The sequence below is a fragment of the Cetorhinus maximus genome, chromosome 6 (genome assembly GCF_964194155.1).
Source record: "Cetorhinus maximus chromosome 6, sCetMax3.hap1.1, whole genome shotgun sequence".
NCBI classification, from domain to species: domain Eukaryota; kingdom Metazoa; phylum Chordata; class Chondrichthyes; order Lamniformes; family Cetorhinidae; genus Cetorhinus; species Cetorhinus maximus.
This window is the reverse complement of record NC_135884.1, coordinates 72,268,508-72,284,898: the sequence shown is the minus strand read 5'-3', so window position 1 is coordinate 72,284,898 and position 16,391 is coordinate 72,268,508. Positions and strand designations below refer to the sequence as shown.

At 45.0% G+C, this 16,391-nt stretch overlaps 1 protein-coding gene across 1 annotated transcript in view; it reads left to right on the top strand.

Annotated features, from left to right (window-relative positions):
* Window positions 1-23: 23 nt before the first annotated feature.
* The window catches only part of parp3 (poly (ADP-ribose) polymerase family, member 3), a 31,330-nt gene continuing 14,962 nt past the window's right edge, over window positions 24-16,391 (top strand). The window contains exons 1-6 of the mRNA XM_078543846.1: window positions 24-161; window positions 4,233-4,358; window positions 6,155-6,340; window positions 11,321-11,456; window positions 13,562-13,782; window positions 14,738-14,896. Coding sequence (XP_078399972.1) covers window positions 4,254-4,358; window positions 6,155-6,340; window positions 11,321-11,456; window positions 13,562-13,782; window positions 14,738-14,896 — 807 coding nt within the window. The 5' untranslated portion in view covers window positions 24-161; window positions 4,233-4,253. The remainder of the gene's footprint in view (window positions 162-4,232; window positions 4,359-6,154; window positions 6,341-11,320; window positions 11,457-13,561; window positions 13,783-14,737; window positions 14,897-16,391) is intronic.

The window sequence follows — 16,391 nt, the reverse complement described above, 5'->3', positions numbered from 1 at the left end:
CGGCTGCCAAGAAGTCGGATGCCAAGCAAAAGAAGGTCAAAGTTGAGCCAGAGGAGGGCAATGCAAAGTCAACTGTTGAAGCCTTAAAAGCTGCTCCGAAAGACAAGGTCAAGGCCAAGATTGACGAGCATTGCCAGCTGAGTTCTAATGCATTGGCGACGGTAGGTGGGCTCCAGTATTGCTGATATTCTTAGGATTTCTACACACTCTCCTGCAATGATTGCCTTACATTGGCTGGGATTTTCCATGGCCGCTGGCATTGGGCGTGTTCGGTGGTGTGAGCGGACAATATGGCGCAATTGGTTTCACGATGTTGTGAAACCAGTTTGCGATTGTCCGCTCAGCCCATCATGGTGGGCTGCGTTTCCCGCCATTGGACGTTGGGAACCTCACTGTAATACATCAGCATATCATTATAAGGTCAGCCTGTTGGATTCATCACCGCCCTTCCCACTGACGTGTTTCACAACAGTACGTGAGTGACGTGCACCTGGTGGACTGCACTTTGCTCAGGACTTCAAGGTTTGTTTGCCTACCTTGCTTCGGGCAGCACTCGCAGTCATCAGCACCAGGCTTCACAGACAGCACCACATCACTTTTAGTGGGGCTGACGGGCAGGTCTCTACCTACCAGATCAGCCAAATGTGGGCAGCTTTTCAATGGCTGCAGGGCTTGGGCTTCCTTGGGGAAGGGGGAGAAGTGGCCTCAGGCAAGGGAAGAGGCTCTAGGGTGAGGGCTGTACTGGGGAAGTGGGGTATCCCAGGGTGTGTGTGGGGGCACATGTTGATCTGTGCAAGTGGCCTCAAGGTGGTGAGGGCTGAAGAGGCAGTCTCCAGAGGAGATGAGGCCAGATGGACATGAGGGTGTGAGAGAGTGAGTGGTGATGTCCCTTGAGCTGGCAGTGAGTAAGATGCCAGTGAATTTGTGATGGGCTTGTGAGTGTGAGTTTAGAGTGATGAGATGGTGCCATACCCTGGCTGCATGGATGAAATCATTCGTCCGCTATCTGCACTGGATGGCCAACCTCTTCTGTGCAGCTTTGGCACTGACCACCACTGCCACCGCCTGCCATGCTGGAGTAGTAATGTTGCTGCCCCTCCTGCAGCCAGAACGGGGGTAGATCACCTCACAGTGGGCCTCCACAGTGCCCAAAAGGTGCTTGAGGGTTGCAGTCTTCTTGCCTTTCGGGGCCATGTCTTTGTCCTGGGCTGGAAGCACAAGTGCGGCTGTACTTTAAATGTGGGGCCTGGCGTGATGAAGTGGCGAGGTGAGGGCATGGCAGGTGAGTCGGAGCCTGCCCGCCATGGAAATGGCATGTTTCCTGGGAATGCATAAGTAATGTAGCGGCGTGGGACGATATGGCATTGCTTTACCCGCCCACTACCACACTTAGACAATGGGCAGAATCATCCCAGATTTGCACGAACAGATTTTAACCCTTTGAGGACCACAGACCACTTCTATATCAAAGCAAAGTGCCAATGCCTCTTGCTGTGGCAGACAGTACAAAATATTCCAATTTTCCTCTAGAACTCCAATTTTTTTCTTGTACTGAAATTAAAATAATAAATAATCGAAAGAAACATCTTCCTCCCCCATTCTCTTTCCTGCAGTTGCTGTTCTGGAGCACAGTTCCACAGCACTAGCTGCCTGCCAGTACTGAAGAGACTATCCTTCACTGCAAACCCAGACAGTGAGTGCCAGCTGGCTGTATGCCCAGCAGAGAGGGCATTATGGCCAAACCCAATCCTATCTCTACACTCCTGACAGGAGTCACGGACCAACTGAATTGCTTCATGTTGTAACGTGGAAGGCAGTGATTGATGTTGCAGAGAGGCTGTGTCGAAGATCAGCACAGGCAGTGAGGCCATTGTTGAACGTGTCCACTAGCAGCTTCCCTGCTGAGACAGCCTAACTTGCCACAGACCAGAGATCGAAATATTAGCTGCTAGGTGCACATTTTAGAAATTTCCAGACATTCCCCTCAACAAAGAAACTGGAATAAAAGCATAAAATGTCAGAAACACACCAGTCAACATTGGTGAAGAGGAATGATGGGCTATGGCATTTAGGATGTGTACATTGTCTCAGAACTGAAGATGGGAGGGGCTTTCGGAGAATCGTACAGCACAGGAGATGCCCATTGTGGTTGTGTTGGCTTTTTGAAAGAGCAATCAGTTGGTAGTATGTTTGCTTCTGAGTCAGAAGATTGTGGGTTCAACTCCCACTCCAGAGACTTGATCACAAAAATCTAGGCTGACACTGCAGTGCATATGGGAGTGCTACACTGCCTGAGATGCCATCCTTCTGATGAAACGTTAATCAAGGCCCTGTCTGCTCTATTTCGAAGAAGAACAGGGGAGTTATTCCTGGTGTCCTCTGTCAACATCACATTGCTGTGTGCCTATTGACTGCTGCATTTCCTACATTACAACAGTGACTACACTTCAGAAAAGAGAGTACTTCGTCGGCTGTAAAATGCTTTGGGGCACCTTGTGGCATGATTTTAATGCAAATCTTTTCTTTTTCTATCCAATTTGTCCCATTCCCCTACTCTTTCCCCATTGCCCTGCAATTCTTTTTCCTATCAAGTATTTTTCTTTCAACTGTTTATCAAATAGTTTATCCCTGTCTACTCTATCAAACTCTCCTAATTTTGAAAACCTCTATTAAATCTCCCCTTAACCTCCTCTGCTCTAAGGAGAACAACCCCTAATTGTCTAGCCTCTCCACATAGCTGAAGTTCCTCATCCCTGGGATCAATGGGGAGATGGTGGTGTAGTGATAATGTTACTGGACTAATAATCCAGAGACACGGGCTCTGGGGGATAGGTGTTCAAATTCCACCACGGCTGCTAGTAGAATTCGAATTCAATTAGTAAATCTGGAATTCAAAGCTAGGTTCAGTATTAGTGACCCTGGAAGTATCATCATGTGTCCTAAAGACCCATCTGGTTCACAAATGTTCTTTAGGGAAGAAATCTGTCACCCTTACCAGGTCTGGCCTACATGTGACTACAGATCCACAGCAATGTCGTTGACTCTTAACTGTCCTCTGAAATGGCTTAGCAAGTCACTCGATTCAAGGACAATTGGGGATAGGTGACAAATGCTGGCCTTGCCAGGGACACCCACATCCCATGAAAGAATAAAAATACAATTCTGGTAAATCTTCATGGTTGGAAAAACAAAAGAGGGAGAAATCAGCCAATGATTTGAATGTTTCCAAACTTACTTTTAAATTGAGGGGTATTTTGATAGAGATGTTTAAAATTATGAAAGGATTCACTAGGGTAGATACCAGGGGTAAGGGTGAGGCAGGTGGTGAGGGAACCAGAATTGAGTGAAAAACCTATTTGACTTCAGCTTCACCAGCTTGCCTCTTGCAGATGCATCTGTCCATGACTGTATTAGTAGGACTGACCACCACACAGTCCTTGTGGAGACGAAGTCCCATCTTCACAGAGGATACCCTCCATTGTGTTGTGTGGCACTATCACCATGCAGAACAGATCTAGCAACTCAAAACTGGGCATTCATGAGGCATTGTGGGCCATCAGCAGTAGCAGAATTGTATACAACCACAGCCTGTAATCTCATGCCCTGGCATATCCTGCCATTACTATCAAGCTAGAGGAATCAACCCTGGTTCAGTGAGTACAGAAGAGCATGCCTTCCAAACCCATGACCTCTACCATCTAGAAGGACAAGGGCAGCAGATGCATGGGATCACCACCACCTGCAAGTCCCCCACCAAGTTGCACATCATCCTGACTTGGAACGATATTGCCGTTCCTTCAATGTTGCTGGGTCAAAATCCTTGACCTCTCTCCTGAGGAACACTGTGGGTGTACCTACACTACATGGACTGCAGCGGTTCAAGAAAGTGGCTCACCACCACCTTCTTAAGGGCAATAAATGCTGACCTAGCCAGCAATGCGCACATCCTGTGCACACATAAAAAATAAAAAAGGGATGGGTTAAGAAGACAATGAGAAGGTAGGCTGCAACTATAGCACATCTGAAATGGAAGGATGAAATATTTACAAAGTGCAGGATATCTCAAAAAGTGAGCAGGTTTACAGTACAGAAAATCCTGGGTAGTTCACTTTCTGGGCCAAGACTAGCTTACATAGATCTTACAGCACAGAGACAGGCTTTCCTCATGTATATCCACAGGACTGTGTGGGGTTTCCTATTACACTGATCGTGACACCTTACTTTTGTTACAGATTCATGAGGACTATGATTGCATGTTGAACCAAACCAACATCGGAAACAACAACAACAAGTTCTACATCATCCAGCTGATCAAACTGAATGACTTCTATTATTGCTGGAACCGCTGGGGCCGTGTGGTAAGTAGCAGAGGCAGCAAAATCTTTGTCCTTCTGCCCACCCACCACCCTGGACTTCCAACTCAAACCTTCTTCAGCTGGTTGGATGAGGGACCTGACATCTTTCCGTTTACTCCTGGGGAGGGAACTGGGGAAGCCTGGACTGTTCTCAAGGCTGGGTGTGAGGAGAGGAGATTCTGGGCTAATGTTGGGTTAGACCCTCAGGTCAGTTATCAGAGATAAGGGGGAGGAGAGGCTCTGGGCTGAGATTTGGGATGAGAATTTAGTCAGTTGTCAGTGTTGGGAGTGGCCAAAGGCTTCCCTATGAGGCCTTCTGCTGCACAAGGAGGGCAGCTTGGGCCTTGGATCATATTCCAGGCAGCCGGAGACTTGGGCCTTCCATTGTCAATCCCCATTTCCAGTCAAAGTTTAGTCATAGCACTGTTGATATCATCAGGCAGCGACTTTGGACTGTTAATGAGAGTTCCACCTGGCTTTGCCGGGAGCCACTTCAATAGCCTAATTTCTGGGTTGGGAATAAGATCAGGCTACCTGGTCCTGAAATCTTTGCCCCATCTGACTGTTTTGCATCCATCAAGTGGTTGTGGGGGGGAGCATGTGACTAAATGGAGACCCATGAACCGAATGTCTGACATTTTCCAGCGACTTCACTAACTAGATTGTAACATGCTTCTTTGAAAACAGCATTTCACAGAATATATACATTGGTTGTTGTTTTACTTTCTTCACATGTACCCTTCCCTTGGAGAATAGTGTGAAGCAGCGAGAGGATTGACAAGGTGATTAACAGTCTGACAGGGTGGCATTGTTGTTGTTTTTGTATCTTCACACTCTTCCCTTGGAGAGCAGTGTGGTGTAATGATAGGATTCACAGGATAATTAATAGTGTGAACACACACTCTGTGACTATGACCATTTATATACCAGCTGTTAGAGTGGTTAGTGCTATACAGCGGGAGGTTTTATGGGATCACATGCCCACCGAACGTGAGTATCCCACTTAATGCAGAATTCAGAACTTGAATTGTGGCCTCTGCTCACTGGAACTGTCTGGATTCAAGCCCTCCACCTTCTGACTCAGAGGGGGGAGTGTTACCGTACTGCAGCATTTTGGGAGTTCAACAAATTGAGAGAACTGCAGAAATGTGTTGACTCTTGGGGCCCCTGCGAACCCCTTGTGAATCCCTAAGATTCAGGGGCCTGAGATTGAAAACCACTGGTTTAGGAAAGCAATGGGCTTAATAGGCCCAATAGCCCTATTCCTGTCAAGCTCTGAGGGCACTTGGTGAGTACTTGTTGCTGCCTCTGGGGAACTAAAGTGCAGATGTGTTCTGTCTCAGAACCCTCAACATTTATCTTCACAAACGCTTTTAAAAAAAAAAAACTACAGACATTCTTTAGCTGTGCCATTTATGGGCCATAGATCTGAATGAAATCTGACAATTTTGCATTATTCCCTCCTCTGTTGGTCTTGGGTATTCTCGGTACTCCAGCTTCCAGTGGACAACAGTTTATCCTACCACCTTGGTTTCTTGAACAATTTCCCAAACTAGGCCTCTGCAAAGGGAGCTCCTTCTCCTGATTCCCATCCAGTCATTTTTGTTTAAGCAGTACTGTAAAAGGAAAAGAACTGAACATGCTGGAATTCTGTAATAAAAATTGAAAAGCTGGAAACTTTCAGTAGATGAAGACTGTCCTGAAAGCTTAAGGCCAGCTTCCTCCAGCTTCAAGTTACCAAGTGAACATTTAATGTTCATTGTTTTTTCTGCCCCTTTCTCACTCTCTTTCCTGGTTAGGGAGAAGTTGGCCAAAATAAACTGGGTCCTCCAGTTGCCCTGAATGTTGCTATGAAGGATTTTGAAAAGAAGTTCAAAGACAAGACCAAGAATGACTGGGCGAACAGAGATTCCTTTGTAGCACATCCTGGAAAATACACAATGATTGAAGTTCAGCAGGGCTATGAAGAAGTGATGGTTATGAAGGTAGGTCAAACTTAGGTTTGTGTCCAATTTTGACTTGCTTTAGTGTGTGTCAGCCTTGCATCTGAGTTGGTTGTGGTTGATTTAGTCAACTGAGATCTAGTGACTAATCTCTCACTGTCAAGCACGTCAGGGAGGGGGGAGTAAGTGGAGGATAAAAAGATTGGGATGGATTGGGGTAGTCGGAGCAGCAGCGGGAGCAGAGCAAACCTGGGGGTGAACGGCGCCAGCGGAGCTTCTCAATAAGGCTCCACCCCGTGAGGGTCGAGGCCCAGATCAAGCCAGTCAGGGCAGCAGCTAACCCCAATAGGAACCTCACCAGAATTTGAAAAGGCTGATGAAAGTGACATCAGCACAAAGCAGAGAGCTGATTGACAGGTAGTGGTAAGCTGTTTTTCTCCACTTCATAGCTACATTAAGGAAAGGTAAGAGTCCTAGGGCTTTTTTTGAAAAAGAAAGAAACTTAAATAATTTTCTACTTGGCTTAAATTTAGGGTAAGAGTATTTTAACCAAGGTATGGCAGGGGAGCTCAGTCCCGTGCGTTGTATGGCCTGCAGTATGTGGGAAGTCTTAGACGCTTCTGGCAGCCTGGACAACCACATCTGCAAAAGTGCCACTGGTTTGACCAGCTTGAGCGCCTGGTTTCGGAGCTTGAGCATTGGCTGGAGGCACAGCAATGTATCCGCGAGGCAGAGGATTACGTGGATAGCGTGTTTTTAGACGTGGTCATCCCGCAGCTTAAGAAAGTGCAATCAGAGAAGGAATGGTGGGTGACCACTAGTCAGAAGAAGGGAGGCAAGCAGGCAGTCAGGAAAGCCCCAGAGTGCATCTCATTCAAGAACAGTTTTTCTATGTTGCAAAAAGGTGGGAGTGACTCTGGGGAATGCAGCCAGAGCCCAGCTGCACAAGGTAGGAGGAGAAAGAGCAATAGTGATAGGTGATTCAATAGTGAGGGGTACAGACAGGCATTTCTGCAGCCACAGACATGATACCAGGATGGTATGTTGCCTCCCTGGGTCCAGGGTCAAGGATGTCACGGAATGGCTGCCAGGAATTCTGAAGGGGGAGGGTGAACAGTCAGAGATCATGGTTCACATTGGTACCAAGGACATAGGTAGAAAGAGGGATGAGGTCCTGCAACAAGAATTTAGGGAGCTAAGTAGCAGATTGAAAAGCAGGACCTCAAAGGTTGTAATCTCTGGATTACTCCCGGTGCCATGTGCTAGTGAATATAGGAAAAGGAGGATGGAGCAGCTGAAGAGTTGGTGCAGGAGTGGAAGCTTTAGATTCCTATATCACTGGGTCCATTTCTGGGGAAGGTGGGACCTGCACAAGTCCGGGTTGCACCTGAACCAGAACAGGACCAACATCTTTGCGGGGGGATTTGCTAGTGCTGTTGGGGGTTTAAACCAATTTTGCAGGGGGTCGAGTTACGAAGTGGAGGTATAGTAGGGGTGATGCACAGACAAATATGGAAGAAAAACCAAGTCAGTCTGGAAGGCAGGGCGTATATTGTCAAGTTAAGACACAAGGGAGCATGGCAAGGCTGGATGGCATTTATTTTAATGCGAGGAGTCTTGCGAGTAAGGCAGATGAATTGAGGGTGTTGATTAACACATGGGGATATGATATCATAGCTATCATGGAGACATGGTTGAGAGAGGGGCAGGATTGGCAGCTCAATATCCTGGGGTATAGAATCTTCAGGTGGGAGGGGTGTAAAAGAGGAGGTGGGGCGCAATATTGATCAAGGAGTCAGTTACTGCAATAAGGAGGGATGATATCTTAGAATATCTCTGGACTTGTTGGTCTTAGAAGGTTCCTCAAATGAGGCCATATGGGTAGAACAAAAAGGGGGCAGTCACATTGCTGGGAGTATAGTATAGACCCCCAAACAGTCGGAGAGATAGTAAGGCAGATATGTAGGCAAATCTCAGAGGTGTAAAAATAATGGGGTAATAATAGTAGGGGATTTCAACTTCCCCAATATTAACTGGGATAGAAAAGTGTGAAAGGCTTAGAGGGGGTGGAATTCTTAAATGTATCCAGGAGAGCTTTTTAAGCCAGCATGTAGAAAGTCCTACAAGAAAGAGGGCGGTGCTGGACCTAATTTTAGGGAACAAAGCCGGGAAAGTGGTAGAATTGTCAGTGTAGGAGCATTTCGGTGATGGTTACCATAACTCAGTAAAATTTAAGGTAGTTATGGAAAAAGCCAAAGATGGACCGGAAATAAAGGCTCTGAATTGGGGGAAGGTTGATTTTAATATAAGACAGGATCTGGCCAAGGTGGACTGGGAGCAGCTGCTTGTAGGAAAATCTACATCAGAGCAGTGGGAGTCATTCAAAAAGGAAATAGTGAGAGTTCAGGGCCAACATGTTCCCATAAAGGTGAAGGGTATGACCAACAAGTCCAGAGAACCCTGGATGTCGAGAAATGTGCAAGGTTGGATAAGGGGAAAAAAAGGAAGCTTATGGTAGATGCCGAGGGCTCAAAACAGCAGAAGCAATAGACAGTATAGAAAGTGCAGGGGTTTACTTAAAAAATAAATTAGGAGAGAGAAGAGGGGGTATGAAAAGATGCTGGCGGGTAAAATGAAGCAAAATCCAAAGGCATTTTATAAGTATATTAGGGGCAAGGGGATAACCAGGGAATGAGTAGGGCGCATTAGGGACCAAAGTGGCAATCTGTGTGAGAAGCTGGAAGACATAGGTGAGGTTTTAAATGATTATTTTTCATCTCTATTCACTATAGAGAAGGACGATGTAGCTATATAAATTAGGGAGGGGTCTGTGATATATTTGAACAAATTAGCATTGAGAGGGAGGAGGTATTGGCGGTTTTAGCGGGCTTAAAAGTGGATAAACCCCTAGGACTGGATGAGATGTATCCCAGGCTGCTTTGGGAGGCAAGAGAGGAGATTGCAGGGACCATGACATTAATTTTCAAACCCTCTCTGGCCACAGGAGAGGTACCAGAGGACTGGAGGACAGATAATGTGGTACCATTATTCAAGAAAAGTGGTAGGGATAAACCAGGGAACTATAAGCCAGAGTGTCTAACATCAGTGGTAGGGAAACTTTTGGAAAAAATTCTGAGGGACAGAATTAATCTCCACTTGGAGAGGCAAGGATTAATCAAGGACAGTCAGAATGGCTTTGTCAGGGGGATATCACGTGTAACAAATTTGATTGAATTTTTCAAGGAGGTGACTAGGTGTGGAGATGAGGGTAATGCAATTGACTTAGTCTACATGGACTTCAGTAAGGCTTTTGACAAGGTCTTGCATGGGAGACTGGTCAAGAAGGTAAGAGCCCATGGGATCCAGAGCAATTTGGTAAATTGGATCCAAAATTGGCTTAGTGGCAGGAGGCAGAAGGTGGTGGTCGAAGGTTGTTTTTGTGACTGGAAGCCTGTGTCCAATGGCGTACTGCAGGGTTCTGTGCTGTTTGTAGTGTATGTTAATGATCTAGAAATTAGTGTAGGAGGTATGATCAGTAAGTTCGCAAATGACACAAAAATTGGTGGTGTGGTAAATAACAAGAAGGGAAGCCTTAAACTACAGGACAACATAGATGGGCTGGTCAGATGGACAGAACAGTGGCAAACAGAATTTAATCCTGAAAAGTGCGAGGTAAGGACTAACAAGGCAAGGGAATACATGATGCATGGTAGGAAGTACAAAGGACCAGAGGGACCTTAGCACGCATGTCCATAGGTCCTTGAAGGTAGCGGGACAGGTAGATAAGGGGTTTAAGAAGGCATATAGGATACTTACCTTTATTAGTTGAGGCGTTGAATACAAGAGCAGGGAAGTTATGATGGAGCTGTGTAAAACGTTAGTTACGCCACAGCTGGAGTACTGTGTGCAGTTCTGGTTGCCACACTATAGGAAGGATGTGATTGCACATGTGAGAGTGCAGAGGAGATTCACCAAAATGTTACCTGGGCTGGAGTGTTTCAGCTATGAAGAGAGACTAGGTAGGCTGGGGTTGTTTTCCTTAGAGAAGAGGAGGCTGAAGGGGGCCTGATTGAGGTGTACAAAATTGAGGTTTATGGATAGGGTTGATAGGAAGAAACTTTTTCCCCTTAGTGGAGGGGTCAATAGCCAGGGGGCATCGATTTAAGGTAAGGGGCAGGAGATTTAGAGGGGATTTGAGGAAAACTTTTTTCACCCAGAGGGTGGCGGTTATCTGGAACTCACTGCCTGAAAGAGTAGTACAGGTGGGAACCCTCACAACATTGAAGTAATATTTAGATGAACATTTGAAACGCCATAGCATACAAGGCTATGGGGCAAGTGCTGGAAAATAGGATTAGAGTAGATAGGGGCTTGATGACTGGTGTGAACACAATAGACCAAAGGGCCTCTTTCTGTGCTGTAAAACTTTGACTATAGATTTCTGTGTTAAAAGCTGGACAGCGATCTGTCAGAGTCGATAGCCTACCCATGACAGGCCCCACCTAATGGATTTTCACCCAAACTGGGAAGACAAAAAGCTGTTTACTTTTAATTGGAGACATTTGGATGAAGGTTTGAAGGCTCCTAATGCTAACAAGGACTAGGGCTTAAAAGAGATGAGGTAAATCAAGACATTCTGGTTTTAAAAAAATGGCAGATTGCATGAGAGTTGGGAGAATATTTGAGGTCCATGGAAAGAGTGGGTTGATTTAAGAGACCTTATATCATGCAGAATTTCAATCCCAAATAATGAGGATGCAGGCAAGCAGTAGTATTTGGAGTTTAACATTTGGAGGAGAAGAGAGGATAGTTTCATAAAATACAGAGATACGTAAAGATTGTGATGGGGAGTTTGAAGGGTAGAGATGGAAGAGAAATGCGATATCATACCACAAGATGGAGGTACAGGGTGTGTTGAAAATGTTCCAAAAGCAGGACTAAATAGGGGGAGCAGTGGGTATTGTCCACTCAGACAGAGTGACCTGTGGGAGAATCCTTATGTCATGCATTGTCTTCTTGTAGACTGACGCTGTGGATGGAGGTTCAGTGGTGAATAAGAAAGTCAAACATTGCACTTTAGATAAACCAACCCAGGAGCTGATCACTCTCCTCTTCAGCCATGATATGTTCAAGGAGCAGATGCAAACCATGAACCTTGGTAAGTCCTTCAGCCCAGTTTCACATTCCAGCTAGGAAGCTGAGGTTCATAAGGTAGGTACAACAGCTTGATAGACCAGAACTTGAACTTCAGATTAAAATGGAGCCAGAGATCTGAACCATTGAACTTAATCCCTGTTCCTAAAGTTCATATAGAGATGCCCAGATGATGTGGCTCTCCACTCATGCTCAGTATCCACTGGCACATTATGAATTCCACTACTCCTTGCTTTGACTTGATAGCTTTGTGAAGCTTTGTACAGTAGTTTAACCCCCTCTGAGATTCTATTGACTCTCAGCCTTGGCATACTGAATGTAAATGATGTTCCCCCAGCCTATATTCCCCCAAACCCCCTGCTACAAGGAAACAATCTGGACATTTTCCCCATTGTTACACTGTCCTGTCCTGACAATGACTCTGGGAATCCCATCTACAGAATCGTTGGTGGTAAGATCTGTTTATCTACATTGAGACTTTACGAGTATAAGGACCTAGCAATTCTACAATGCTGCAGTCATATTGCTGGGCTGAAGCAATTCTACGTTTAGTTTGAGCACAAGGAGCCTTCCCGTTTACAGCATTGGGAAATTGGGTGTCAGCCATGATTCAGTTGGCAACAGTCTTGCCTCTCAGTCGGAGGTTGTGGGATCATGGCCCACTTGAACACAAAATATAGGCCAAAATTCCAGTGAGTATTGAGGGAGTGCTGCACTGTTGGAGGTGCTGTCTTTTGGATGAGAAGTTAAACTGAGGCCCCATCTGCCTTCTCCAATTGATGAGAAAGATCCTGCTATTTCAGTGGGGGTGTTCTCTCCTCTGTCCTAAGCCAATATTTATCCTTCAACAGTAGTAAATCAGATTATCTGGTCGTTATCACATTGCTATTTGTGGGAGTATGTAAACCAACTGGCAACTCTATTTCTTACATTATAACAGTGACTACACTTCAAAGGCACTTCATTGGCTGAAAATTGGTTTGGGGTGCCCTGTGAAAGACGCTATATAAATGCAAGTTCTTCCTATTTCCTGGTTTAAAATTGAAAGTTAATATACCAAGGGAGTGACTGGTATGTTGGTTTTGACATTGCCCTCCACCTCTGGGACGTAGGTTTGTGTTCAGGATGAAAGTCTGAAGGCTGATAGCCATGGGGAGCACCCCAAATTTAGTTAATGTAAGAGCTAAGTGCCTACAATACATAATTGTCCTGATTTCAATACTATTTGAATTTTGAACAACAAATTAAACTGACGTCTTGTTTGCCCTCTCAGGTGAATATGAAAGATCCCCTGGCATCGTTTTGAAGAAGACAAGGGATTTCTCCCTTGTGACCTGGCCAATATTTATTCTTCCACCAACATCACTAAAACAAATGACTTGGTTATTATCACCTTTTGATAGCAATAAAAAAGTAAAATACTGCAAATGCTGGAAATCTGAAATCCAAAAAACTGAGAATACTATGCACACTCAGCCAGTCAGGCAGCATCCATAGAGAGAGAAATTAAGTTAATGTTTCTCATCACGTCCCTCGATGACAATTTATCAGAACCTTTGTTCTTTTTTTGATAACCGTAACTTTGTGCCCTCCAGTTACTGACTCCCTGGCCAATGAAATAATTTATCCTGCTTTACTTTATCACAAGCCCTCACATTTTTGAACACTTCTACAAAATCTCCTCTCAACCTTTGATAAGAAGAAACATTTATCCTGCCCAATTTTTTTCTTCCAGATGCTTGGAACAACATCTTTGCTGATTGGCAAAAGTGGCTAAAAGATTGAGCTGTGGGGAGCTAGAGGGTCCGAGGTTTGTTCTCTATTCATAACTAATCTCAGTTGGGGGCACTTGGTGTCAGTGTCCCAGACTAGGGAAAGAACATTTCAGTTAGGGTTCCTGTCCTGATCCCTATCCATTCGCCCCAGTTTTGCAGGATGTGTTGTTGGGTGAGGGTGGAGTTGCTGTGCAAACTCAGGTATAGAGAGGCCTATTGGAGAGTTACTGTGAGGGTAGTGAGTCCTTATCCTGGTTAAACCCTTCAGGAGGGGAACAGAGAGATGGTGCTGCCCTCCATTAATGATTGTTCTCTTTGCTATTGGTCTGATCAGATGTGAAGAAGATGCCTCTTGGAAAGTTGAGTAAGCAGCAAATTGCCAAGGGTTTTGATGCGTTGGATGAGATTAAGGAAGCCTTGGAGAAATCCCAGCAAAGACAGCTGGAAGAACTGTCCTCAAAGTTCTATACTATCATTCCTCACTACTTTGGGCGTAATAGACCCCCGGTGATTGATACATCTGAAGTGATCCAAGCCAAAAAAGACATGCTGCAGGTAATTGTCATTGAAAGTAGGCCAAAGATTTTCAGTAGGACCATGATTGGTGCTAATCTCAGTGTGGACTCTCTAAGCAGGCATTCGGTAGAGCTAAAGTACTTCAGTATCTATTTCTTTCTGTCATACTCCATATAACAGGAGCTCATTGAGTTGGTGGGTTTGAAAAGCCAATATTACTTGGCAGCCATCTTGTTCTTGTGTCTGTGTTGTCCTCAGGCAACCTTCAAAAGTACAAGCCCATAAAGTCTACATTGATTAATCTCAACCTTACCTCACCACACCCTTCAACCCCACGTTCTCACCTTGTTCAAGATATGCACTCTTCACTCTACCGCCATTACAGTATGTAAAAGTACCCAGAAACCATTCAAACAGCTAAGTAGCTGCACGTCACAGGGAAATTGTTCACCTTCCCAGTGACCTTGTAATGACAACTCCAGTGCGGCCACTCAGCAAGGTAAGGGCAAAACCAAAAAATAGACAAGGTCCATCCCAGAACAACCATGACGACAATGATGGTAGAGCTAGTCCTGATGACCTTGCGTTCCCTGTAATATTTTATTTTGTGTTGTTTGTTCTGTTATGAATAGGATATCTGTGGAGTTGTCTGTGATCCAGTAGGTCTTCACACCAGAACGCACAGCAGATATTTGTGTTGTTGCAAGGTTCCTGGACATGGAACCTATTGTCAATCTGGCAGATGCAAGATAAAGTAAACCATCCCTCGCTGGTTTGATTAGTCAATGCCAGGATTCATTCTTCAGACTCACACATTTATAATTGCCACTTTGGCCAGTTCATTGGAACCAAGAGCCATCAGGAGTTAGTGTCTTAAGGGGAGAGGCGTGGGTGGGGGTGGGTGGGTGTGGGGAAGGTGAAGAGAAATAATGTAGATTTCCAAGAAATCATCAATTCTCCAAGCTAAATTACAAACTTCTATCTGAATGACCAGGTGCTTGCCGATATAGAACTGGCTCAGAGTCTTCAAGCTGAGAAGGAACAGAAAATCAAGACTGAAGTTGTTGAGGAGGTTCCACATCCTCTGGATGAAGATTATAACCTACTGAAGTGTAAGCTCTCATTGCTGATGCACACTTCCGAAGAATTCAAGGTAAAAATAGGACTGCACCTCGCCTTGAGTAAATCCCCACCCAACACCCCACCTCATCTCAAGTAAATACTCTCAGTCTCTTTAAACTTAAAATATGACACCTACAGAACGGACAAAAACGGCCTATCAAATTCATTCAGAAAATTAGGTAAAGCTACAAAGTACAATGGTGTTGGACCAATAATTGAATACATGATATTTGAGCTTTCCCTAACCAGATACTAGCAGGGAGCTAGTACGTGCCTAGTGCTAACAGAATGTTGATTGTGAACCTGTTCCCCTGGTAGGGAGTTCAACATGAGACAAGTAAGCAACTTGCTTAGAGTTCCTTAGCCTGAAGTCCTTTCTGACTTCAACAATGGTTAACTAACCTAACAAGAGACTGTACTTTTATCCACTCAATTTCTTTGAGTAAGGGATGCAAAATTTGAAAGGTAATATAGTTAAGAGGCAGAGGGGATGAATGGTCCCCTCTGTGCTGTAAATGACTCTATGGGCCAGATTTTCATGGAGTCGGGCCGACTCCAGAGACCTTTAAAAATGGTGGGCAGGACCCAGACGCAGAAGTCCTGCCCTAACTTCCGGCAGATCCAATTTTTGCTGGTGGGGGAAGGTACGAGATATTAATTGCACAGGAGGAAACTCAAACTCAGCAGGGCTGAGTTCAAACAGACCCCATTTTAACTATTCCAACAGCCTTAATCCACAGTTTCGGAGTCATGAATTGATGGAGTATGTGTAAACGCTTTTGTAGGGTGGATGGGATCTGGTTAAGTGTCACGATCTGAAGTTTCTTCAATGCACCATCTCTTAAGCATGATTTTTAAAAAAGGCTTAAGCTGTTTGTGAGAGTTTTAAAAAAAACCTCTGTTGGACTGATTTGATCGACAGACCATCTGATGCAGGTCAGAAAAAACATTACCACCTGTTTGTGCACTTTCAATGGAAATCTTCGTTGACATTCCCCAAGGGCTATTATTATGTTATTATGAATACTTGGCTGTGTTTCAATAGTTACAATTATCTCAGCGGGGGGGCGCGCTGAGTTCACAACTTGATTGGCAGTTTAAACAGGCTATTGAAGTATAGGAGTAAAGATGTCTTACTGCAATTATGTAGAGCCTTGGTGAGACCATGCTGGAGTATTGTGTGCAGTTTTGGTCTCCTTACCCAAGGAATGATATACTTGCCATAGAGGGAGTACGGCGAAGGTTCACTAAATTAATTCATGGGATGGAGGAATTGTCCTATGAGGAACAATTAAATAGACTGTTCTTTATTCTCTGGAGTTTAGAAGAATGAGAGGTGATCTCATTCAAACCTACAAAATTCTGACAAGGCTCGACAGGGTAAATGCAGGAAGGATGTTTTCCCCCCATGACTGGGGTGTCTAGAATCAGTTTCAGAATAAGGGGCTGGTCGTTTAGGCCTGAGATGAGGAAGGATTTCTTCATTCAGAGGGTGGCGAATCTTTGGACTTCTTGCCCCAGAGGGT